This window comes from Acipenser ruthenus, chromosome 29, assembly GCF_902713425.1.
Source record: "Acipenser ruthenus chromosome 29, fAciRut3.2 maternal haplotype, whole genome shotgun sequence".
Taxonomy (NCBI): domain Eukaryota; kingdom Metazoa; phylum Chordata; class Actinopteri; order Acipenseriformes; family Acipenseridae; genus Acipenser; species Acipenser ruthenus.
The window spans coordinates 1,459,850-1,487,227 of NC_081217.1; the positions used below are offsets into that span (position 1 = coordinate 1,459,850).

General features: G+C 46.7%; 1 protein-coding gene across 6 annotated transcripts in view; it reads left to right on the forward strand.

Moving 5' to 3' along the window:
* LOC117432547 (solute carrier family 12 member 5-like) overlaps positions 1–27,378 on the forward strand; it is a 97,159-nt gene that overhangs the window by 28,986 nt on the left and 40,795 nt on the right. The window contains exon 1 of one of the 6 annotated variants that reach the window (XM_059004098.1): positions 6,932–7,416. The exons of the other annotated variants lie outside the window; for them this stretch is intronic. Coding sequence (XP_058860081.1) covers positions 7,365–7,416 — 52 coding nt within the window. The 5' untranslated portion in view covers positions 6,932–7,364. Of the gene's footprint in view, positions 1–6,931; positions 7,417–27,378 lie in introns of those variants that run through there. 6 annotated transcript variants of the gene reach the window in all.

The following is a 27,378-nucleotide window of genomic DNA, read 5'->3' on the forward strand; positions in this document are numbered from 1 at the left end:
CAGTCCATTTCTATTAAGGTATATATCACTGCAATACAGCAGAGCCCCATGATGCATGTGCTAATATAGTTTGATACAACAGCAGAGACATGCCAAGTTAGACACTGTCCTGATACAGTACATGGCAATACATGATTCCTGTCTCTGTCTCTCTTTCCACTCCAGCCCTGAACACTTATTATATTAAACATGAGAAGTGATCCCCTCCCCTCACATCACGGCCATAATCTCCAGATTACAGTATTAAATATTGCATATCGACTGATCCCTACTTCAGGCCGCAGTGGGGCTGCTCTCACTGGGCAGGGCAGTAAATCTAGAAGGCCCACTGAAAGAGTAGCTCCCCCCCAGCCAACTGGACCGGGCTGCCTTTCCAGCTGCAGTGTCATCAAAGCCAGCTTAGCCAGGGCAATACCTGCCCACTGCCAGAGCAGCCCTGCTTGAGGTATTAAAATGAAATCTAAAATACCTATCATTATATCATTACATAAATATGGCAGGCAGTGTGGTCCAGTGGTTAAAGAAACAGCTTTGTAACCAGGAGGTCCCCGGTTCAAATCCCACCTCAGCCACTGACACATTGTGTGACCCTGAGCAAGTCACTTAACCTCCTTGTGCTCCGTCTTTCAGGTGAGACGTACTTGTAAGTGACTCTGCAGCTGATGCATAGTTCACACACCCTAGTCTCTGTAAGTTGCCTTGGATAAAGCCTGTGTCTGTTTCATACCATTCAGTGCATTTAAAATAGCTTGGAGATTCAATAAGGAAGCACCAGCATTAGTTTCCTGTTTTATGGTGACATTCAATAAAATTCCATGACAAGGTTTCCCTGCCTATGTTTAGAGCCTCATAAAGGGCAGCTTCCAGGTATTATAGGGGTAACCAGGGTAAGCTGTGTGTCAGTACATGTATATAGGCATTACCTGTAAGCTGTGAACAGTCTGGCTAGATGGCAAGGTTTAATAATGTGTTTCCCCTCACACTCTGTAGCAATATGCACACTGATTCAGTGCATACCACTGAGGCATCTGTAATGTAATGAACACTGGTCTCCTCAAGGGGGCAGTGCTCAGAGAGGCGTTGATGCGCTGCCTTCACTTCCATTCTTACTGTGTCTTGAAGCTCATCTCCATTGGGACCTGCTCCTGCAAGACCGTTGCCTTTCTTAATTCTGCTTCACAGAAAGACAACGGATCTTTAAATGGAATCCTTGAATAGTCATTCATTTACTGAAATGCGCGTTAATATGTCATTTAATTTTGCCTTCAAAACGTTGATTCCATTATGCGCTCAGATTGGTTTATTTATCATAGCATGATCTGGTTAGATGGCAGGACGGATATTATAACGGTGGAGAGAGGCTATGGAGATTAAGACGTCTTGTCAAAGAAAGGGACGATGGTTTCTTAGTGCCTTTCACACATTATTATCCCAGTATTCATATCTGTATTTATATTATTTTTATATTTTAAGGGCACCAAATGCACGTTTTCTACAAGCTTCCCTCCAATCAGAATGGCGGAATGCTTTCTGTGGGCGGAGTATTGCTTCGTTCTCAGCCAATGGGGAAGCGTTGCGGAGCAGATTTTCCTGACCCCTGTCCCCTGCCCGAGGTTTTGAAGAAAGAAACAACACATTTTATTTGTGTCTCACTCAAGGTGACAGTGAAATGCTAATTCATGCTTAGGTTGTGTCAGCCAGGATTGATTAGTGCAATTGATCACTTACAGCGCATCCACCAGCACTGGACTGCAGCAGACACCAAACAAATGATCCGCGGATGACCCACCTCAGGTTTCAGTGGGTAACGGTTCCTACCAGCCCACTTGTTGCGAGGCTGCTGGAGCACTGCTGGGGAACACAATAGGAGTGAGGGATTCTTAGAAGGATTGTATCTCAGTAAAGTAAAAGAAATCCACAGCGTCTTAAAGTCCCAGTGAATTAAGATGGGCTGGAGGGCTGTTTAAAAACCCAGCTTCAGTGGGTTGTGAGGAGCAAACTAAAGCAGGTTACAGCAGCTCAGTAAGATGAATTGGAGATGTGCAATCCCTTCCCATGATGCCAGGTTTAGAGGTTCTGTTTCACTGGTCCTGTTTCATTGGACCTTGAACACGACTGAAAGTCAGCGCAGCACGGCACCGCCCGGGTGAATGTGATGGCCAGTCCTTGTGCCAGGGAGCATTTACACGGACCAGTTTTGGGACGGCTGCAGTCTGCAGAAACGAATCTGGAAGCCCCTCAAGCATCTTCCTGAGTGCCAGTCAACCTAGAGGAGGGCTCCTCTGGTCCCCAGCACCTGAACGACTCCAGCACCGTCTCTGTGTGAAGAAGAGTCTCCTTCCCTCTTTCAACCTTGTCCTCTGGTCCTGGTCTCTGTGCAGAGCTTAACATACAGGATGGGGTTAACGTGATCAACTCCTTCTGAAATTTAACAGAGCTTCAATTAAGCCACCCCTGACCCTTCCTTATTCAAGGCTAAATAGATCCCTCATTCTCCTGCTTGTGCCTTTCTCTGCAGTAACAGTCCTAGCGTCCTGCGTTGCTGGGTGAGCGAAGGAGTCTGCAGGGATCAACTTGTCAGCTCATCAGCAGCAATAATTATATTTCGACTGTGCTTATTCAAACACTGAAGTACGTATCTCGCAGCACTGTGAAGGGGCATTGGCTGTCAAACACAGCAGTGATAACGCAATCAGCAGCACCCCACTTACTATACACTTGTTAGCGTGTGTTGAATTCAGTGCGTTGTGTTTAGGGTTCACTGTAGTGGTGTGCTTATAGTCTTCTTTGTGCCAGTCAACCTAGAGGAGGGCTCCTCTGGTCCCCAGCACCTGAACGACTCCAGCACCGTCTCTGTGTGAAGAAGAGTCTCCTTCCCTCTTTCAACCTTGTCCTCTGGTCCTGGTCTCTGTGCAGAGCTTAACATACAGGATGGGGTTAACGTGATCAACTCCTTCTGAAATTTAACAGAGCTTCAATTAAGCCACCCCTGACCCTTCCTTATTCAAGGCTAAATAGATCCCTCATTCTCCTGCTTGTGCCTTTCTCTGCAGTAACAGTCCTAGCGTCCTGCGTTGCTGGGTGAGCGAAGGAGTCTGCAGGGATCAACTTGTCAGCTCATCAGCAGCAATAATTATATTTCGACTGTGCTTATTCAAACACTGAAGTACGTATCTCGCAGCACTGTGAAGGGGCATTGGCTGTCAAACACAGCAGTGATAACGCAATCAGCAGCACCCCACTTACTATACACTTGTTAGCGTGTGTTGAATTCAGTGCGTTGTGTTTAGGGTTCACTGTAGTGGTGTGCTTATAGTCTTCTTTGTGAAGTGGAAGTGGAGATTGTTATGTGCAGAGATACTCAGTACTGTCTGAATGCCCCCTTGATGTGTGGTTATTAGTTGCTTTGATTCAAAGCTCTGTCCGCTCGTCTGACTGTCCGATTGTCACCCCACGAGGTGAATCGGCTCTTCTACCCTCCTATAGCTGTTTTGGGTTGTATTTGGGTATGCAATGTAAGCATCCATTAAAGAGTGACCGGGTTGTAAACAGATTCTTAAAGGTCTTGGCGACAGTTGTCAAGAGATACCAGTTTACTATATAATATAAATGACCTGCAGTGCAGTGGAAAGATTTTACGATGTGTTAAAAAATTAGGGTTACCATATGGCTCCAGATTAACCGGACGCTGTGAGACAGAACGGGATTTCAAACTTGCCCCTAAATTGAAATAAATGAAGGTGTAAATGAACCATCCTTAGCTACAATTAAGAAATACCCGCATGCGCGTCAAATAATTGTATTATACCGAGAATGAATTGCAGCCAATCGCTATTTTTTTCTGTTTGTTAAAATTCAATCGCCCATATTATTCTGCAAATACAATCGCATCATCATCTCGTTGCTCTATCGATAAATTAGCTATTCGTTCATTAAGATCTGATCAGAAGCAGCTGATCAGTGTGAATTGTTTGCTGCGCCCAAGCAATTCCACCACAGCAGGATTAATCTCAGCAAAGGTGGAGCTCATTTATACATTAATTACTTTCAATTTAGGGGGAATTTTGAAAACTCGGTCTGTCTCAAAGCGTCCGGTTAATCTGGAGCCATATGGTAACCCTAAAAAAATGAGTAATGTTTGTTATAATGCATTCGTTAAGCATTTCATTGCACTGTATTGCTGTGCTGTCAGAGACGATCCCACCACCTCCTGTGATTTAAAGTTGTGTTTGTTTGCAAGTTTTATTATTCCGCTGGCTCTAGAGTCGGCACTGCAGTTTGTGCACTGAAGGAGTGTCCACAGTCGGCTTTTCCATTCCGGGTCTTTGTTCCAGCCCTGTTCTAAATTGTTTAACCCTGAATGTAGTTGATTAACTCATTTCACCTGTTAAACCTGGAGTGGAATAGCCCTTCAGGACCGGGATTGGACACCCCTGCTATTAAATATTAGCTGGATTGAATTTGTCACAGTAGCATTTGATGAATACAAACCTTCTGGTTTGCCGGTAGGTGTCTGGCTATCATTATTGATTTGTCGGACTCGTTCGTATATAACAAGAATCAGGACCAGTCAGAAAGTGGTAGAAATGTAACTGTTCTGGGTCGATGTGTGCGTGGGGGAGATGGTAATGGCATTTCTCTACACAGCTACATAAGTATAGGCTTGCTGTACCGTCTGATTACTATTGATAATCTATTACTGATTACTGACCTGGCTGACCGCAGTGCTGGACAGTATGCCCTCGTTCATGCTGTAGCCCTGCTCCACTGGGGTTTACACACGGGTACCAGTTCAAAGCAGAAGCCTCACTGCTGTGAAAAAGAACATCCTACAAGGCTTTATACTTAGAGTTGAGATCTTTCTCTTTCGTTATTTTAATACTTACATTCACTGATTACTTCATCCTGAGCGCTGCGAGACCTGAGTGCTTCTTTACGAGCTGCTGGCCTTTCCTTGCTTGCTTCAGTTTTCTATTACTTGCATTGATCAATGGGTCTTTTAAAAAAAAATAATAATAATAAAGTTCCATTTCCGGCAGATCGTTTTTTTTTATTACCAAAAACTTTGGTAACAGATCCAAAAAAAAAAAAAAAAGGGAGTCAGCGATATAAAATGAGATTTAAAAATATCTGCGTGTCGTGCAGTATGCTGCAACAGTAAGTCATGCTTTGATATGAAAGCTGTCCGATAGCAGCTGTGTGACAAGCTGATTCCACAGATGCTGTACCTTGAAATGCATTGCTTTCCACAACAACCTACCCTTGCACATATGTTCCCTGAGCTTAAGCGCCTATATGTCCTTTCGCAGTTGTGCACATTTAAAATACTCTTATGTGTTGCATGCAACCATCACATTTGTTCGGTGGTGTTCTGCTGCATGTCTGAATGCTCCATCGCATCAGCATGCATCAGTTGTGTTGTCACACTGATTGCTGTCTTGATGCTACCTGATACAGCTCTGTTGCAGGCAGGCTTGGATTGCTATTGACATGTGTTGGGTCTGTCTGTACTGTGTGTGTGTGTGTGTGTGTGTGTGTGTGTGTGTGTGTGTGTGTGTGTGTGTGTGTGAGGCCTCTGTTTGCAGTCCTCATGGATCACAATGACTGTGTGAGATGCATTCTCTATCGATCTACAAGTAGGGTAATTGGAAACCAAAGAACTGCACGCAAGTGTGAACACAAATAAGGAGGTGAAATACAGACTAAAGGTCTCCACACACTGGACACGATGCAATTTGTCCTGCGATAAAACTGTACATTCGCTGCGGCATTACCTTTCACAGCAGTGGCAACAGACGCACGCGTGATGTGACAGGCGACTCTCCTCTGATTGTACCATCAGCTGGAAAAAATCACATGTATGAGAGTCCTGTTATACAGCTAATAAAAATACAGAATACTTAATAGCTTTTCAGAATACTTATTTCAGTAAAGGTAAATGAATCACACACACCAGCTATATCCAGTTCCCTGGAAATGGACTGCCAGCTGTTCTCCCTCATTGCCGTGTCTTTAGAATTTTTGTGTCCTTTATTGTACAGCTCCGGGTATTTTGATACTGCAAGAATGATTTTTTCTTCCGCCATTGTTTACTGAAAAAGGCGCGCAAGGGAAGCTGTTCCTCGTTGGTCAGTTCCCTAGCTGCCGCACAACAAAATCACTAAAATAGACACCAGTCCTAGAACCAGCTGTCCTATATATATAGGGGGGGGTGTTCCACTCTCACTGAAAAACAGAAAAGCAGAATAGACTATTGACTAGATTCTAAAGCTACTGACTATAAATCGTCTTTTACACTCACCTTGTGAGTAGTCTGTCTAAAGCTGTTACTTATTCATTTTAGAATTTGAATGGTGTTTTCTTTTCTGTTTAGACAAGCTAATGACTAGCTTTGAGAATATGGCCCTTCATGTGTATACACATAGCCTGGAATATGCATTGCAGGCTGGTCTCATTGAGACTGCATGTTGCACCAGGGCACCCTCGGACTGTGCTGCCCAGCTGTCCTTCTTCACTGTACTGAACTCTACACAAGTCATCCCCTTTCTCAACAGGAGCCGCTGTCACTCCATGTCAATCTCTTCAGCTCCATTTCTAAACCTAATTAAGATGCAATAATTAATACACTTTACTGCTCAGAGACTTAATAGATTAACATCGTCACATCAATCAAAACACAGCGCAGCTGAAAACGAAAGCCGTTATATCTTTTATGCTGCCCGTAATAAGCAAGTAATCAAACAACAGCACAATGGGAAAGAATGGAGATGGATGTACAGCAGCATCTTCTCTATCCAGGAAGCCCTACATTATACAAGACATATAGAGAGATGCTCGAAGAGCCCTCCTCCTCCTCCTCCTCCTCCTTCCATTGGCACTCAGAGAGATCGAGAGAGAGAGAGAGAGAGAGAGAGAGAGAGCAGAGATAATACCTCCTGAATGCATGATGAATTCAGTTGTCAGGTTTGGACTGACTGGGGCCGGTTGAGGATGCTGAGTGTGTGTGAGACTGAGGTGTACTGAGGCGTTCCATCACTCCTGCTGCAACCACTCCATCTCTCCATCCTCCTCCTCCTCCTCCTACACTCCACGAGAGCGAGAGAGAGAGAGAGAGAGAGAGAGAGCAAGAGAGCGAAGCAACACACGCACACACACACACAGTGAGACCTGTGAAGAAGAAGAGGGAACAAGGAAACCTGGCTCCTTAAAGAAGCATAGAAAAAAACGAAGACAACAAAAGAAGAAGCCGCTGGTGCTGATTCTTTTTTTTTTGAGGACGTCTCCCTCAGGAGCGGACTCAGCACCCAGGACCTGACCCAGGCTCCTACCGGAACCAGCCAGCCAGAGATCAGCAGGGCAGGAGGATGATTAACAACCTGACAGACTGCGAGGATGGGGATGGGGGACCCAACCAGGGTGAGTGACGGAATCTAGCTGAGGGCTGCTGCTGCTGCTGCATGGGGTCTGTGACAGGAATAATAATAGGGTCTGCTACAGCAAAATAGGAAGATACTACATGAGGGATGCATGCGGTCAGTGCTGTTCAATACAGCACAGCTCAAATAGAACGAGAGAGATAGATATTTAGATAGATATGTAAAAGTGTGCATTCTCAATGTATAATATATATATATGTGTGTGTGTGTGTGTTTGTATGTACTGTATGTAGTTTGATAGAGACTGATAGAAAAATAGTCAGTGCCAGAGAGGTAAGAAATATTCTAAAATGCTTCCTAATCCCAAATTGCAGAATCTCAATCCTCGCCTATTGGCAGATAATTGCTCTATATATAAATAACCTGCATTCTGAAATAAATGACACAGAAATGAATTAACAAATCAGATTACTCAGCCATTATCACTGAATGTTATTTCCACTCTGATGTATTCATCTGCAGGGATCAAATCAAAAAGCTCTTGATGCGACTGGGCTGCTTGTGTCATGTGAATAGGAAGATGTTGCATTGGTCTGTGTGTTTGCATGTGTCTGTATAGATATACTGTGTGTGTGTGTGTGTGTGTCCATGCATGCTATTTCTGCTCAGGAGTCTTAGAGCTAGCGCACGCTGCCGTCCCCATGGCTACAGCTCGAGATGTGTGTGATCACTGCAGGAATGTGCTGTCTTCCTTGCCTGTATGCGAAGAGGCAACGATGCCTTCCTGATTTAGCATCACCCTGTTTGGTTTTTAAAACAGGGGCCACTGTGCAGGTTTTTGTATTAAACTGATGCGGGTCAGTTTATGGAAAATGCATATGGAAAATGCATATGGAAAATAACCACATACTGTACAAGAAGATCTAAAAACCCAGTCTTATTTTATGCTGACATGAAGTAATTACTGTATGTAGGTCACAGTTGACACAAAAACCCAGACTTATAGTTGTCCCCTTGGACTTGAGTTGGCAACCATCAATGTATAATAAAGAGTGCTGTAACTCCCTGTCCATGGTGCTGAATTCAGTTGGGACTGTGTTAGGCAGGAGAGGATATCTGCTGTCCGGTGCTGATTTCCTATTAGACCTGCTCTGTGCCTGCAAATACAATAGGACTGCATGGAGCTCTCCGTGGTGCTGAAATGCACGCACACTGCACAGCTCTTCTGTTGTCTCAGTTTGTATGTCTGTTTGATACAGTATTTTGGCTGGCTAGCTAGGTATTAACCTAATCCTTTTGCATTGAGTTTTTGCACACCTCGTGGAACAGTGTTTTCTTTAGCACAGCAGTTCATTTATTTTCTTTTTTTTGTGGTCTACCAATTTGTAACCTAAAAGGTTACCTGACCTACGGCAGGAATAATTCCAGCCACATTCGCATGTGTGATTCATTATCAGTAAGGCAGATGAATGAGAGAATGCCCCATTAGCTTGGTGCTGCTAATAAAGCGTGACTAAGCCCCGTTTCAAGGCTCAGTGTCTGTCTGCAGTACGAGGGCAGCATTCGGAGATATCATTTGTAATGGTCTTGTTCTTACCTCGGAGATTAAAAGTCGTGACAGTGTTGTTGCTGCAGAGACATTTGGCTTTACAGCTTATCCTCTGCTCAGAGTCTCACAGTAAAAGCTACGACGAGACGTTACAGTGCTACCAGAGCATCCACTTACACACAATACAGCTTCTTAAGGTGACTTGTAAAAAAATAAAAACAGATGTTCCAGTTGATTAATCTGATAAATGTTGGGTATGACAATGGCCCATTTCAAAATAAGCATGTACAGTAACTGCTTAATGCAGTGACTAATCATACAGTTGCTCTGCATGCTGGAGCACACATGTCATGTTTGTTCTGCTGCACAGCCTGGGGGGGTCATGCTATGAGTCCCCAGCGAGCAGCTCATTAATGCTGGCACTCGGGCTGAGCTAATCCAGCTGCAAGCAGGACTGAGAGTCACTCACATCTGCAGAAGAACTGCAGCATCCATGGACCCATGCTGAGTGGCTAATAGATTGTTTAAGCACAATAATAAAAAAAAGATACCATAGATAAGCTATCTGGATATACTTGTGGTTAAATGGCAGGTTTTAAATTTGGATGTACTGCATACTTCGAAGTGGATTGATAGGTTAATGTGGAAAGATAGATTGATTGGTTGCCAAATGGATTGATCTGCCTCAGTGCGTGTGTATGTGTGAGTGTGTGTGTGTGTGTGTGTGTAGGGGTGTGTGTGTGTGTGTGACTGTGTGTGTGTGTGTGTGTGTAGGGGTGTGTGTGTGTGTGTAGGGGTGTGTGTGTGTTTGTGTGTGTGTGTGTGTGTGACTATGTGTGAGTTTGTGTGTGTGTTTAAAGGGTGCAACTGCATGGAATAACACTGTTAATATCATCTGTTGAACTGTGTGCTCAGTCTGTTTCCTGACTTCATACTCAGTGTAGGTGTGGAAAGGTTGCTCAGCTGACTTTGCATTAGAGGTCCTCTGGTTTTGTAATCAGTAGCCCCTCCTCCCTGCTGCTTTGTGTTTAATTCTATCCTGCAGCTCTCTCGCCTCTGCGTACCTGTCCTTGGTGCTTTCATGAAGAGGTCCTCTTTGTCCCCTTTGTTTGCAAGCTGCCTTCTCAATGCCGCAGTTTGCAGCAGCACACTCTTTTTCTGTTCTTACTCGAGTGAGCTCTGGTCCCCAGCGCTCGTTCATCGTGGTGGAATCCAGGGCAGAGGCAGCTCGAGACGCTTCGATTTCCTCTGCGTTGGGGAAGGAGGGTACTGTAGGACACCTGCCTCACACTCCCAGGGCTCCAGCCACACACTCAATCACAAGCCTCCTTGAATCCCCCTGGACCTCTGCCTTGCTCTTGCAATGGCTTACTTTACACTTTGAGTGATGTTTAGTTATGACTGACTGCGTAATGTCTTAAAAACTCCCTGGGGGATTTTTTACAAGGGAATTCTTTTTTATTTGTTTTCACCGACACCAAGAGCCTCAGTAGAAAATGCCTTTGCAGACTGTATGGATTTCCATGGGGTGAAAATAAACTAGTGTATTTGTTTAATGTGAAGCTTGCATACAACGTGGTTTTAATGAATTTTATTGTAACTCAATCAAATTGTCCAGACCAGACAAAAGAATCAAGAATTTAATATATATGTATAGAAAACAGTCATACTAGTCAAGTTGCTTGGTTTTGTGCCTGCACATGTATGTAGTGCACCAGTGAGACATACTGACATGCAGGAGTGCAGGATTGTTCTGTGGTGTGCCCCTCCCTCCTCATCTCCATTGTCTGTTTATTGGTTGCCCTCTGTATCCACTGCACTTCAATATGAATCACGTGTGTTTCAGAGGGTTACAGGAGGGGTCAGTGCTTGACAATTCAGTGGTCAATCAATGCATGTCTTTGCATTTCCATTGCTGAGTCAGTTTGTGGAAGCTGCCTGTTCGACAGCAGACTGTTGCCAACAGAAATCCAGGTCAGGGACCCTCAACCTCCAGACCCCAGGGAGACAACCTGGAGTCTGGAGGGGAATGGGGCCCCGAGCCTTCTCTATCTGGGATAGCTGGATCAAGCCAAATAATGCATTCTCCGTGGAGTGTGTCTGTAAGGGTATTTCATTCTGCTAAGCTACAGTGTAGTATAGCCAAGGGTCTTAGCCTTGCTAGATTGGGTGACCAGTCAATACCATGCTGGTTACCCTGTGGGTCTTGTTCAGTGTCTGATCCCACAGGTTTGCAGTGGGACAAATTGAGCTGACATTGCAAAACAAACAGACGACCATGAAAGATGGAGTAGGGTTTCTTTTTTAGATTAAATGCTGGTTACAGGTAAAATAAAATAATAATTGTGTTTCTTAACGAGTTAATAATGCAGTGATTGTATTCAAATAGTGTTACTTTGTGGCTGTTTGTAACAGCAGTGAACTGGGGGTTGGCATTGTCAACATGTGCCACTTGTAGAGGAGCAATGCTCAGAATCCAGTGTGCCTGTTCATTTCAGCACACAGCTGACTCTGGGTTACCTGAGGCTTACCTGAGCAGAGTCTGTATTCCAATAAGAATCATCACCTTGTTCAGCAGATTTATTCTTGGTATTTTTTTGTAATTCTTATTATTTAATTGAAATGTATTTTAACCTCAGGAGGGGGAATCCCTGTTCATTTGAAATGCTCTCCCTGCCAGACAGCACAAACCAGGAACGCACCTTGTGGTTAAAGATTATTGTACTTTTCTCTTTCTATACTAAAATAACAATAACAGCTTGTTCAGCTCAATAAGATTACATTGCATTTCTCTAGACTGCTATTCTTAACAGTACACTAGCATTTTGCAGGCTGTATTTTCCTCTTTAGTTATGTTTGCTCAGGTTCAGTCACAGATTTCTATCTCTGTTTCATGTTGGTCACTCATGCTTCCTTCTCCCTGTGCTTGTTCTCCCACATGCATCTCATTCTGGGGGAGGCTGATGAAGATGAAACGGGGCTCTGAGCTGATGTCAGCGTGCGCTCGCTCTCCAGTGAGATTACCACGCCACTATTATACACGCCTTCTTCTACAATCAATCAGCAGGATCTATACTTTGCGTTGGCAGAAGGTTTTGTTGGGGATTATTAAGAAAAGTAACCGTGGTTACGAATGGTTTTGTGCTCTGCAAACCATGCCTGGTTTTCTAACGCTGGCGCGTTCTTATGTGGAGTAACCTTTGAGGAAAGCAAGGTTATGCAGTATTGTACCCAGCATGTTCGGTGGCCTTGAGAAGTAATAATAAAAGCTCCTGCAGTAACTTTGAAACAGGAGTAGGTGACGGTGCAGTGCGTGTAGTCAGCCTGGTCTACCTGTGAAGCATCGAATCCAGGGAGCTCTTTTCTATAAATTCTGCTGCGGTTATCCGTGGTTTACCAAAGCCAGGCATTCACTAGGATTTTACTTTGCTTTCAAACAGTAGCCGTGAATCCCCCTGATCCGACCTGCGTGCACTCTAATCAGTTATAGCGGGATTTCTGTTTTAATATATGGGACGCTTGCAGTTTTCCAGCTGGGTTATTGTTGAAGCTAATGGACATGCTTGACCTTGAGTGCTGTGAGGTGATTACAGCATCTATAGGACTAAGTCAGTGATGTCCTGCATCCCGTGTGTCTGCCTGGTGCGACTGTAGAGGACTACGCCCTTCACAAAGCCACGCCCATCTGCTCAGGGTTCCATTAAAGAGGTTTGACCTTCATGATGACACAGCTGGCGTTCCATGCACACAAACTGCAGGCTCTACTAGCAGAGGCTGTTTGGAGGCGCTATGGAGGGGGGGGGGCCTCTAAAGGCTCTAGCTGTGCCTCTGTTTCCAAACAACCCCAAAGCTGAGAAAAGCATCCTACAGTTCTAAAAACTGAACACAAAAAAACAGCCTTTCTTTCATCTGTTGCAGAAACGCACTGAGATTGTAACACATTTTAACAGCTAACCGTAACATTAAAGGCCAGTCCTTTGCTATTCTTTAAATCCCTCCCGCTGTCGTCCCAGAGCACAGTGCTGACGACCGTGCTTTAAGAAACGTTATTGTGAGCTTTTTGTCTCTGTAAAGAAACCCACAAGACAATCCCTGCCATCGCTGTGCTGTCATGACCTGCTGTTATTGCACAGGGAGCCGGGGGTGTTGATGCAATTTCTAAGACTGAGAATTGAGCTAAATCCTGGCGTGTGGCATTTCTATTGATCCATCCTTTCCAGGTGAATTGATAAATAGACATTGGGATTTGTACAGCCTCCTCTCAATGCTTACAGGTGCTTGATATCTACCTTGCTGTCAAGCAGGAAGAAATGCTTGGATTTCTTCTTTAAAATAATCAGCCAGTCTTCTTCTGTTAAGTTTTGATCAAAAGAGTTTTATTCAGGAACAAAGCAAATCTGCAGACAGTACAGAATGCAGTGAGTGGCTCTTCTCACTGTGGCTCTCGCTCTGACCGATGCAGTGAGCTGTTCTGGGAAGGGACAGAACAGATTTGCTTTCTCCAAAGCAGCTCTCTGCCTTCTCCAGTCTCCCTGACGCTCCTCCGTCTCCCTAGGAGAAAGCACAGGGATTGCTGTCTAATTCCATCTCCTTCGGCGACAGCAATTTATCTATACAATCTTCCAGCACACGCACACTCACACACACACACACACGCATGAAACAAGCGTTATCCACAGAACCTATCAAATAATACATCGGGCCATATTGAAGGGCCCTCGTTAGAAATTCAATTACTTCCTTGAGCAACCTCACAAAAACATCCAATATATTTCTGCATGCATTAAGACTCTTCTCGGCTCCGCTTTGTTCTCATTTTAATGACACGAGGTGGTGGGGCTGCCGGGCCGCTCTGGCTCAGTAGATTAGTTTAGTTTGCAGCTCTGCACAGCAGTTAAAAAAAGAAGGAGACGTCAAAACTTTACAGTCCAGTTATTAGAGATCAGGGACTGGGAGGTGGTGTGGTCTAGTGGTTAGAGTTGAGGGATTGGGAGGCTGTGGTTAAGATCTTGGATTATTTGAGGGAGATGACAATAACTGGACCTCTCAAAGACCTGAAGTATGTAAGGGAAGATCATGCCACCTCTTCTTCGCTGCCTTGTTGTAAACCGTGCATAGCATCGCACTGATTACATAACAATATAGTGGTGGGGGTGATGCAATTGCACACGAGTACCATAGTTATTATATAAGGATCCCTCCTAATACCCACTGTAGGGTTTTAAAGGCTTGTTCGAATCCACACCCCCCTTTATGTGTTTCCAGTTGATTTGCAGCTTTGCTAGATTGCGATTACAAGCTGTTTCTCCCTGGATCACACAGAGCAGGCCCCATTTCTCTAGCTCCCAAGGATGACAGGCCACCGAGGACAGCTGTAAAGGAAGGATTACAGAGTGGCTTGTGGAGCACCACTTGATCCCAATGTTCAGAACTCTGGCATTGTCCATTCAAACTGACTAACACACACACACACACACACACACACACACACACAGGAGATGCTCTGCTAGCAGTCTCCTTGCACAGTAATAGTTTCTGAATAATCCGATTTGTTTGGTTTTGTTTGTCTGCGTTTCTGTTCTTTTGGGTCACAGTGACAACCTCCCAAGCAGATCAAAGCCCGCACCTGCTCTGCTGTTAGTACAGAGCGGATATGGGAGCAGTTATTGAGTTCTGTGCAGAGTGTAATTCTCGGTATTGCGTTGGTAAGACTTGACCTACCCAATACCGACCGGTCACAGTGAATCTCTCTCGACCCCGTCAACACAAACCACTCAGATGTACAGAACCATTTCATATCATCCCTTTTAATATGGAAAGGATTGAGGAATCCTTTAAAATCAGAGGCTTTTTTAATCAGCCGATATAGTGATTATTCTATGCATGTCAGACTGCTCTTAGACATTATAAAAATTAAATACATAAATACGTTAGGAATCCTTGGACTACTGAGAGTAAAACCTTGATTCTCCAAATTCGGATTTAATAAACTCCTCTGTTATCCAAACAGCCCCCTGATATCCTGTCCCGTTGCGTGCAGCTCTCTTACCCCCACAACGTCACAGAGAAACTGCGTTACCCAGCTTGGTATCTTCTGGAGGTTTGTGAGTGTGAGGCCTGACCAGTGCCCTTACTAAACACACGCTGTTGATGCAGGCTCAGGCTCCAGCTTCCTTGTGGGCTCTGTTAAGGCTGCAGCAGAACCAATCCTAAATCAGCTTTATTCTCTGACACGGCCGCTGGGTCCAGCTCACATATCTCGCTGGAAAAATCTGTTTGGCTTTTGTGAAGCTTGCTTTGAAGTCATAAAGCAGGATTGAGGGAGTTTAAAGGCTGACGGAACAGACGTCACATTTTTCAGTTTGTGCTCCCAGAATGAAAGGGTGCGTTCAGGGAAATAAAAAGAAATTGTGAGCGATTCGCTTGGCCTGTAGCCTGCGCTTTCCTCCCGTCCGTCTGTCTGGCTCTTTTTCCACCACCTCTCTTCTGATGGGTTTTCTTTGGCATGCTGTGCATGCTAGCTGCTCATTACAGCAGTGGCACACTTCTACCTTCTTGAATGTTCACAGGCTCACAAGGAGACCTTCTGAGAAGGGTGGATCACAAGCATCAGTAGATACCACTGCCAGCACGTCTATAAAGCAAGACCAAACAGACAAAACAAAGGATGAACATGCTAGCATAGAAATGGAAAAAAGATTTTCCACATTAAAATAGGTCACAGCTGCAGTAGGTTCTTGCATTGCACTGCACCTTTAGTCCTTGTGTTCTTTTCAGTAGGAATCGTCATCCCTAACTCAAAAGAGCCATGCTGTACTGGGGAGCTCAGTGAAGGGTATGTGGCTCAACAGCTGTCAGAAAACTGTCTTTCCCAAGTCGCCATTCTGGGAACTCATCTGCCCCAGTATAATTGAGGACAGTCCAGCTGACCCAGAGGTGTGGACATCCACATCCAGGGTGCTGTGTGATGAAGCTACGCCTGCTTGGGAACAGTTTCTTATTTACCTTCGTCCTGATTCAATCTTGATTTTTCTTGGTGGAGAAGCTAACTCAATAAGACCCCTCCCGGCTGTAATGAATATTGAACAGCACTCCTTGTCAGCTTTTGATCACAGTGCGCTTCTGATTAGCATCTCATCACGGCACAGATAGCACCGGAAATAAGCAAACTCAACAAACAGAGAGAAGCGAGTGAAGAATGCATACCTTTCCACTCCGCCCCAGGCACTGTCCCACGAGAGCAGGCATGAGTGGACCCTTCCAATACTGGAAACAGTGTGTGTACTGCATTATCCATCTGTCACCTCTTTATACATAATCTGCCTGTATCCCTTATCTAGCAATGTACTGTATCCATCATCTAGATGCAATACACGCTAGTAAGATTGATAACGCAATTATGCACATTTATAACATTAACAAGTCACAGTCTCTTTCTCTGTTAATGCCCCAAGTGTTTATTTCTCTGTGATGAGTTTGGAGTACATGGATGGACACTTTAGTTCAGCTGCAGTTTTAATTGGTGTAAAAGGCTTTAGTTCAGCTGCAGTTTTTTTTCGTAGAACACCTCAAATCATCTGACCCTCCCTGATGATTAGCTGTGTCAGTCAGTGCTGTTTGTGAAGCCATCACTTGAAGTGATCAAAGCAGAGGGAATGATTTCGATGGCTAATGACTGCGAGTGAATCAAAATCTCCTAGCGGGAGAGGATCACAATATCCATTGATGGAAACTCATCAGTTCATCTCAACCTGACAAATACCGTGTCCCCAGAAGAAATAATATAGTGATGTATAATACTGCACACGTGTGTGTGTGTGTGTGTATATACAGTGGAATTCTGTAGTTGTAGCGTTGTGCCTTTATCAGTCCTGATTAGATTGCAGTACTCCAGGCTTCCTTTAGAACATGTGAGCCACTCAGAGCTTTGCAGTAAGGACAGAGAGGATTGAAACCCTCCTGAGCAGCCGCTGCATTCCCTGAGGATGTAATCAGTGGTGTGTTGTCCCATTGCCTGGCTGAACTGGGTGCCGGGTGAACCCTGGAAACAACAATAGCCCTGCTGGAGCTAATCTGGTATATTTCTCCTTGACTTGTTTGTTGAAATCCTTTGTGGATATCAAAGTTTTATTAGTCCATCCGTCTCTGTCAGGCTGCTTGTTCAGTGAGGGCCTGGGTGACCTTTGCACAATGTCCCTGTTCCTCTGAAATGTGAAAGAATGGATTCCGGTGACGTTAGAGACCCGCACGCGGAGAATGGGGAATTTCTGGCTTTAATAGAAATATTGAAATGCTCTTTATGAATATGACTGCGATGTTAGGCCAGTAAGAATCTATTTGGAGCACAAGCAATATGCTAGCATTGAAATGTGGATTGTTTTGCACGCCTGTGCTATATAGAAAGCTGTAGGTATGGAGTGTGCGAGGGGGTAACAGTGTTTCGAGTGCCCTGGAGGATTTCAGTGAGGGAGACGGTTGTCTCCAGCTAAACTTCTGTAGCTGCACACTGTAGTTAGAACTATAATGTGACAGGTGTTTTGGGGTTTCATTTTTTAAATAGTTATGTGCTGCTTCCTCTCAGAGTCTGATTTCAACCCAGTTACAAAAGACCAACTGCAGCAGAGCGTGAAAGAAAGAAAGAAAGAAAGAAAGAAAGAAAGAAAGAAAGAAAGAAAGGAACTGTACAGTACATTTTCGTAATAAAACGCCGGTTTGATTTAGCGAGGTGTAAATATTTTAGCAACTTCCTAGATAAAGTCCATTCTGACTAAAGTCCCTGCAGTTTCTTAAACAAAAATGGGAAAATTGCTGCCTATTTAGTGCACTGCAAAAACGCTCTCTAACTTCATTAATAATACAAGGCTCTTAGTGTGGAGAGCTTGGAAGACACGCTCCCAAACAGGAAACAGGGGCGTTAGGTTGGAGATATAGCCAAAGAATGCACGATCCAAAGGACACAGCACATGGTGTCCACCTGAGCTACTGTACCACTTGAGAGCTGCGCACCGCCAAGGAGCACCGCCAAGGGGCTCCAGACAACCATTCAGAGATTAGAGGTCATTCAGGCAATTAGATGTACAGCCCAGGGGATGCACTGAAATGGGAAGCGCCTTGATAAACTGGCCTTCTCTGTCCTCGCGGTTTCTGATTTGTTCCTATTCTGTTTAGCAGCATAGCAGCTTTCTCACCAGAGCAGGATCACACGGTGCAAAACTGTGCGCTTTGTAAAAAAGGGATAAGCAATCACTGGATCTGAGTTAGACGCCAGAGTTTTCTTATAGCTTTGCAACATAAATAGCCTGCTTGTTTTTCTGAGAAATAAAACCGTACTCAATAGAAACACTTGAGAAAGGAGCGACTCTGTTCTCTCTTTGTTGTGACAGCGGATTAAAAACAATCTCCCAGTGAGAGCCGTCACGAATCGGAGGATCCTTGTCAAACAGCAGTGTGGTCATGATGATAATAACTTTGTATTGAAATATTTTCAACACGGGGGACCGTATTAAAGGCAGTGAGTCTGGAGGATGGCTGCGGTGGCTAGCATGTTTCTAGTTTCTAGTATTTCCAGTTCTGCGCAGTAATTATTCCTGCCAGCATGTGACAGGCAGCCAAGTCACAACGGCGTGATGTAACTCATTCGCCTTTGAGACACACGAGCCAAAAATACCCAGATACAGATGATATGACACCGCAAGAGCAAGCTATGAACACACAGGATTGTTTCTCATTGCAGAATAACAGACGGTCAAAGAGCTTGTGAGCCCTGGTGTAGCACAGCAAGGAGAACGTCGAGGAGGGGGGGTGGGGGGGGGGGGGGGTTCAAGCAGGAATAGGGTGCCGCTTCACCAGCCATGTGCTCTCCCTGCTCTGACATTGGAATGGCAGCAGTATACTTGTGTTTTTAACAGGTGTCGCTCAGAGGCTGCTGTATGTATGGCTTTTGCAGAGTGTGTAGCTTGAACACTGGCAGAGAGCTAGAGCAGTGACAGCGCGAATCACAAAGCAGCCTTCAGTTATCATTGTAAACGCACGCAACATTGGATCACATCAATTGATTCCAAAAGCAACGCCTCACTCCCGTACCACAATTAAGGCCAGGATGTTGACAGTACAAATGTACACGTTGTTTTATTTTATTTTAGCAAGGCTGTCAAGTAGAACATGCAAAACCCTTGAATATTGTGGCATAAACCTCTTTTTGCAGGGTTTCCAGTATGTACTGTAGAGACACCAACCTTGCTGTTTCCATGGTAACTGCCTCCTCTCTGCAAAGGGCCACGCGATCTCCCTATTGGCAAGGTGCCAGCGAACTCAAGAGCTAGAAATCTTGAAATGATGACCAGGGCTCGACACTGCAAGAGTTCAGGACCCTCTTGTGGCGTCTTCCTCTACGCACACCTGAATGCTGTGCTCTATAGGAGTGGCAGTACTGTAACCACACTCAGAGCCGTGCTGAAAATGGTACTGCATCAGCAATGCCATGCTGTGCAGTCGTTCATTTCAGACTCTAATCTAAGCGTTCAGTTGCCTAGCTCAGTTTTAAATAATGCACTGTACTGTAGAGACAGCATTTTTATTGTAGAATTGAGAGTCGGACGCACAGAGCAGGTTGTGGAGCTGGAGAAGAGATTGCTAGTGAGAGGCAGCATGGTTACGCTATGTAGGTCACTTCACAGGCGCAGAGTCTCTGTTAGGGAGGAGTGCAGTGATCTTGTCTGATTCTGCAGGGGCCGCTGGAACATTGCTGTAATTGGCATTCGGAGGCAGCGGTGTTCGTACCCCCGGCCCGCTGGGAGCCCCGAGTCCTCGCAGCACTCCTCTAATCTGATCTGCCTGCTTCTTTCCTAATAGGAATGTATTTATTTGAATGGACGAGCCACAGATGAGTTTTATACACCCCACCGGAGACTCCGCTTGTCAGAGAGACACAGCGCTGCTCTTACAGAACGCAGCGACGGCAGACCCTGACATTTCTTTTTAGATGTGCGTTTATTTGAAGATTTCATTTTCAGCAGAGAGCTCTCAAGGTAAAATGCTATCTCGTTTTTCAAGTGGGTCCCAAATGACTGCAGTGAAAGGCACAGGAAAGGCAAACAATGCACAGAGCTGACGTGCGACAGCGTTCCTAAAGAGCTGGCACTGGCTGAAGAACGCATTAAGTATAATGTAACAGCAGAAACTGGTTAGCCTGGGACCAGTCCTGTACACTGCCCCCTCACCTGTGTGATATGATATCTGCTGTGGTTTCTGGTGCTGACAGAGCTGTCACAACTACTGTATGTTTCCGGAGCGTTCACATGCGCTTCTTCACAGCCCAGTACTTAATGACTGCACTGACAAAAAACAGGGAGGCTGGTGTTACTCTAAACATCTGCTAACTGCTCCGCGGCACCTCTCTGTGCTGGCAGTCCCGGGACAGGGATGTGGGCACTGCCAGGCAGCGAGGGAGACAGACTGGTCTGGGCACACAGAAGTACAAGAGCTGTGCTGAGCGGAGGAGCTGGGAGCTGGCTGACTAGGGGGCTGCAAGTCCCTTGCAGGTTAATCCCCCCCCCCCCCACCCCTGTGTTAAAAACACACGTCATTGCAGAGCTGAGCATCCCAAAACAAGCACGCAGGAGCGGAGACAGGCACACTTATTAACACAGCGGGGGGTCGTGAGGGATAATTACATTTCCCTGCCAGGAGTTGCACCATTAGCACGGTCGAAAGCTCACTAATGTTTTATCACTAACCGGGATTAAAAAATAAAATAATCATTCTAAAGCTTTGTAGCAAAGTCACAAAATGGCGGCAGTGTGTGCTTTATCCCCTCCCCCCCCCTCTCTTTATTTGTTCCCTCCCCCGAAGCTCTGCTTTGTGTCCTGCTGGCCCGCGGAGCGGTAGTTTGAGAAATCGAGGGTGGCAGGCAGGCAGGCAGGCAGGCAGGCAGGCAGGCAGGCAGGCAGGGAGGCAGGCAGGGAGGCAGGGAGGCAGGGAGGCAGGCAGGCAGGCAGGCAGGCAGGCAGGCAGGCAGGGAGGCAGGCAGGCAGGCAGGGAGGCAGGGAGGCAGGGAGGCAGGCAGGGAGGCAGGGAGGCAGGGAGGCAGGCAGGCAGGCAGGGAGGCAGGGAGGCAGGCAGGCAGGCAGGGAGGCAGGCAGGGAGGCAGGCAGGCAGGCAGGCAGGCAGGGAGGCAGGCAGGCAGGCAGGCAGGCAGGCAGGCAGGGAGGCAGGCAGGCAGGGAGGCAGGCAGGGAGGCAGGCAGGCAGGGAGGCAGGGAGGCAGGCAGGCAGGCAGGCAGGCAGGGAGGCAGGCAGGGAGGCAGGGAGGCAGGGAGGCAGGCAGGGAGGCAGGGAGGCAGGGAGGCAGGGAGGCAGGCAGGCAGGGAGGCAGGCAGGGAGGCAGGGAGGCAGGCAGGCAGGGAGGCAGGGAGGCAGGCAGGGAGGCAGGCAGGCAGGGAGGCAGGGAGGCAGGGAGGCAGGGAGGCAGGCAGGCAGGCAGGGAGGCAGGCAGGCAGGCAGGGAGGCAGGCAGGCAGGGAGGCAGGGAGGCAGGGAGGCAGGGAGGCAGGCAGGGAGGCAGGCAGGCAGGGAGACAGGGAGGCAGGGAGGCAGGCAGGCAGGCAGGGAGGCAGGGAGGCAGGCAGGCAGGCAGGGAGGCAGGCAGGCAGGCAGGCAGGCAGGGAGGCAGGCAGGCAGGGAGGCAGGCAGGCAGGGAGGCAGGCAGGGAGGCAGGCAGGCAGGCAGGCAGGCAGGGAGGCAGGCAGGCAGGCAGGCAGGCAGGCAGGCAGGCAGGGAGGCAGGCAGGGAGGCAGGCTGGCAGGGAGGCAGGGAGGCAGGCAGGCAGGCAGGCAGGCAGGGAGGCAGGCAGGCAGGGAGGCAGGGAGGCAGGCAGGCAGGGAGGCAGGCAGGCAGGCAGGCAGGCAGGCAGGGAGGCAGGCAGGCAGGGAGGCAGGCAGGGAGGCAGGCAGGCAGGCAGGCAGGCAGGCAGGCAGGCAGGCAGGGAGGCAGGCAGGCAGGCAGGCAGGCAGGGAGGCAGGCAGGCAGGGAGGCAGGCAGGGAGGCAGGCAGGCAGGCAGGCAGGCAGGCAGGCAGGGAGGCAGGCAGGCAGGGAGGCAGGCAGGCAGGCAGGCAGGCAGGGAGGCAGGCAGGCAGGGAGGCAGGGAGGCAGGCAGGCAGGGAGGCAGGCAGGCAGGCAGGCAGGCAGGCAGGCTGTACCACAGCATTCACACTCATTCAGCTAAAACCTGCCTTTTTATTTTTGTTGTGCTTTTGGTTGGAATCAATTGAGAATAATCACCTATGTGTGAATTACACAGACAGGGGGCTGCAATGCACATGTTTGCAGGGAGTGATCATTCTAGATGAAGACAGGGACGTGGCTGGTGCGTCTGATTTCATTTCAATCTCTGTATGGCAGCCACATGTAGAAGCACTACTGTGAGCTGTAAGTAACACCTCTGGGTTTGCTTTGTCTGAGCTCTCTGTACAGCCTGTGATGAGCTGGGATGCTATTCTGGAAAGAGTTTACAGTGTCACTGTCTGTGTGTTCTTTAAACAGCATGTGATTGCAGACACAGTAACAGGTTGAATATCAGCCATTATCTTGAAGATTGTAGTTTCAGTGGCGTTGATTGATTGCAATGCAGTATTACAGGTTTTAACACGACAAATTCTGATGCAATTCAAACAGAGCAGGACCTTCATTTAGTAGAGACATGCATTTCAGTTTGTCACGACTTTGACTTCTTTTTCCAAGTTCAATTGTAACGTTTCAAAATAAATACAGTAAATCAGGTTCGATAAAGCTTGACAGCACTCAAACCCTTGACCCTGGCACAGAGATGCAAAGTGCTTCTGTGTACATCCTCACTCCCATCCCGACTCCTTCACTCAAAGCATCTTTGGGCTTCTCTCTAATATGCTCATGTGACCGCATTGGAAACCGCAGCTACTCTGCCAGCAAGGCTATTACTGAAGATTAAACCGTCCTGCACGCTGAACGGGCCCTGGGGAAACCAGCCGCTACAGTAAAAAAGGAAGAGCGAATTAAACAACCTCTTATTTTATTATGACCCGTGGCCTTGTCAAAGGGTTGTAATTCTGAAGTCAACAGTTTTAATTGAATTGCACAAGGCCTGGCTCAGCTCTTAGAAAACTCACAGGATTGCCAGCGTGCAGAATGGAAACACCACAGATCTGAGAGGCCTGGGGTACAGAGTGTGGGGAATGGAAACGCCCTGATGTCAAAGTACCCCTGTACTAGAACCATAGAGCACGTTAGCAGCCACCTGTGTGTGCCCAGCATTGCACTGTAGAGCTACGGCTGGAAGACTGTGTTTAACACATTTCTGCTATCCTTGTTTCTTAAGGACTGTGAAAGGTATCGTTGCTTTCACAATTTGTCAGGGATCTGCTTTGTGTAGCCTGTGTTGTCTGAACACTGTTGAGGCTGATGGGGGGCTGGGGGGGGGGGGCGGCTCCTGAATACAGGACATCGAATCCCAGTGGCAGCTTTCGAGGTCAAGAGAAATGCGTCACTCGATGGGAGTTAGCGACTCTGACGTGTGGCGCAGGAGAACGAGCGCCACGCTGGAATGAGGTCTGAGGACCGAGGAAGAGATGGGCTTCCGTCAGTCACCCCAGGGACAAGGTAAGCAAGGCAGGAGAAAGAACGGAAGCAAGAGTAGTGAGGAAGCAATAAATCAAACGAAATCTAGAGCTCAGGACGCGGGGTAAATTTCCCTGGCTTGAAAATAAAATCTTCTTCAGTGATTGCAGAGGGACAAAACTGATGTCAAATAGTGTGGGCAAACCTACTCCCTCTTAAGGTGTAATAGCTTACCTTCGTGGTAATGGAGTGTTTTTAGTGCTCACTATTAAGATGCAGAGTAATGGCAGTGCTGGAGAGCTGAGATATTGCATCCTGGAATGATAATAGCAATGATGATATTAATCCTGCTGGCCTTTCTAATCCAGCTGTGCCTGGGCTGCGGCTGGACTCGGGGGCTCATTGAGGTGAGCAGCACGTACAGCAGCTCCTCTGTTTGCAAGTGAGCAAAAGCCCTTTGCTGCATTCCCCATACCAGCAGAGAACAGCGCCCCTGCCCCTCTCGCAGCTGCACGGGCTCAGATAACATTTAGATTCATTCCTGTTCTTTCCTAAGCTGCTCGGAACAGTAGAACAGCCGTACCTGTCAGGTTGAGGTTTAGTGCAGTGTCCCCTGCTGTGATTGATGACAGGGCTGCTCATGGGTAATGCTGTAAAAACCCTGAGAAGCAACGCTGCGCCGGTGGATAAAAAACAAGCCAGCGATTCGACGAGGCTGTGCAGCTCACAAGTCTGCGGCAGCTCCCTGAGCAACATAGGGGTCCCAAGTGAAGGGTGCGGCTGGAATATTAAGGGGGTTACCACACTTTCAGAGCAGGGATACACGTTTGCCAAAGAGGTTTGCTGTCAAACAGGCAACTGATCAGCAGTTTCCAGGATTAGCAGAACTAATAAAACACTTTTGCACTTAGACCCTAGTCTGCAGCTAAGCATGTACGGGGGGACCAGAATAGCCAGGGATTGTGAGGGCTGACAGGTTGATGTTTGAGGGCAGGAGTCTTGCTGTCCCCCCTCTTTACTGTAGGAGAAGGGAAAGCCACACACTAATGTAATTTGATATGTGTTTGCATTTCTGCAGTCGATCCACGTACTCCCTACTGGCAACAAAACCAAGTATTGATGCAGGTGCCTTGCTTGTGTTATCCACACTGTGCATTAACAGTGTGCCTCAGTCTGTCCTATAGGTCCACTGTCTTTTAGATAATCAATCGAGGGTCCGTTATATGATAATGCGCAGAACAGACAAGCATGATTCATATAAAGCTGCTAAAAAGAGGTTTGTACACATGCTGCAATCCTCTTTTTTTAATTGCTTGCTCAAACTGTTGATTCAGCTGTTCAAGTCATCAATTGTCATTCTGTTGCCAGAAAGTGGTAGGGGAACATTGTGTACAAAACTCAATACTTGGCAGAGCATTTCATCGATTAAGGATATGTATGCAGGGCACCCCCTGTGAGCATGCAGGCTCGTCTGCAAAGAGGGGGGGGGGGGGCTGCCTTTCAACTTGAGGTGCAGGGGGCTGGGCATTCTTAAACACTCCTGGCTGAATAATAATAATAATAATAATATAGTCTATGAGTTTATTCATTCATTTTACAACAACGCACAACGCATGCCCAATATCCAAACCCATTATCAGACCAAATGCAGATCCATTGTCTCCTGAGTTTTTTTCTGCCAGGCATCAGGACTTAAACACCAGCCTCACTGGCCCCCAGTCCAGTCCACAGCTCTTTAAGCCACTATGCTAGCCTCCAATCCCAGCCCTCAGTTTTGAACACATCTATGAATCATACAACACTAAAGCATTTCACTTCCTTAGCATTAGCAGGGGCAGAACACAAGACAATGCAGTATTAATCTCAAGGCACTGAAAAGAGCTGAGCCACCCCATGTGGGCAGAGCAGAGAAATAGGTTTTCAGTCTAGTTCTGGAGAGCCTGAGGGAATCAGACTGGTAGATGTAAAATGTTCAGGTAATGAGCTTCATAATCTGGGTTGCTAATGAATCAGTGGGCTATTCCTCGCCGTCCTTATGTATCTGCCTCTGTCCAAACCCTGTGTTCTAATCAAGCACTGGCACGCTGCATGTGAGTCCTGTAGCTCGAAGCAGCCTCCTATCTCAGGGTCCCATAGGAGAGGAGCAGAGAGCTAGAGATGTTTCTGATGGTCTCCCCTTGACCCCCCTGTCCTCTCCTAATCCACGAGGACGTTGTGAAAGGAAGGCACATCAACCCACCTCTGCAGAGCTGTACCTGCCAGCACCCGGAAGGCATCCATCAAACACTGAGCTTGCTCTTCCCTGTCTGAAGCAATATTGGTGGACTATTAATAAGACTGTAACATTCGTTTGTATAACCATATCCCCTTCGTGGGTCTCAGGCTAGCTGACGAAAACCTGTTATTAAACCCGCAACATATTAATATCAGTCAAACAGTAGGGGCTCCTCGCATTACCCTTCAGAATTCTCCCCGGTTTTGCACAATTGCCAGTTTATTTTCCTTTGCATACTGGAGTAGAAGGCTTTGATTAATCGGGCGCAATGTTCTCATGTCTCTACCCTTCCTGTATGATGCAGGTTCAGGCACAGTGATGGTGTGGACTGGGTCTGTCTGACTGCGTGTCCTTCAGTGTGTGGTCGGGGGGCTGCAGTGCTGGTAACAGCCTACAGTTGATGGTAATTCATGTGTACAGGACTTGTTTTTTCGGACGCCAGTGTAATAAAGGTCACATTAATAAGCCGTGACTGCGCTGTACATCATTTCATTAGCCCGCCTGACATGCATGTTGTACATCGCTCACAGCTCCCAGGTAATGTTTTCATCCTTGCAGAATGAACCCCTGCAGTCCTCTATACTAGCTGTGTCCAAGGCGAGCTCAAGGCATTGGATTTGCTGTTACATTTCCATTGATTGCTCATTGGTTTCTTGGAGCCAGTGCAAAGAAATCAAATCAATTGCCATCCCATAGTTACTTAGCACCTTTCACAAATGCAAATACCCAGGAGCAATTAACTCATGTCAGAATGCACAAACGGTTCTAGTGCTCATGATCTTCCATACAAGAGAACGCAGTACAAACCAATACACAGTGCTGTACAGAATATTACGCGGGCTGCATGGAATAACAGCACAAGCTTTTTATAGTTTCAGTAAAACATTCAAAATCGTAACTGTAGCTACTGACAGAGTGTCTTGCTACTCCACCCTTAAGAAAGTCTGCAAGTTTTCTTTGTTGTGTTGTTTTGTTGGGGTGAGAAATCTCAAAAGGGCTGCAGTTTGCAGTTCATACACACTGAGAATTAGTGGCGAATGCCATCATTTGCCCATGCGATGACGCGTGGAAGACAGAGCCATAATGATTGGCTGTTCAATCTCCTTAAAGCTTCACAGTTAAAGATTTCCCATCTCTCTTTAAGCCTTCTCGTAGGCAGGGTTTGAGAGCTTCATATTCAACGGCACTGACGGCAAACCTGCACGAAATAGGGGATAAAAACCAAACCGCAGTGCCAGAGGAATAAAAATGGTTTCTAAAAATAGGTGCCGCTTTGACCGAAAGTCCTTGTCAGGGAAGCGCCCGCGGAGAACAAGAACAATTAGTCTCTGAGAATCGACCTATCGGCCAACCCCAGCTCTCTGGAAGTGTCTCAACACATCAGTCACGTAAGCACCTAGCAAAATAAAATGAAGGACTTCAATTCATATTTCATTCAGTAAGGGCGTCGAGACTTTCACTGAGCAAAAACATTTTCACTCCTCATCGGTTCAGATGACCCTCTCCTCTTATCATCCTTTGAGAATTGAGTCAGACAACTTTCCTGCTGTGAGAATGATTAGAAACCTGAAGGTTTGACTCCATTTAGGA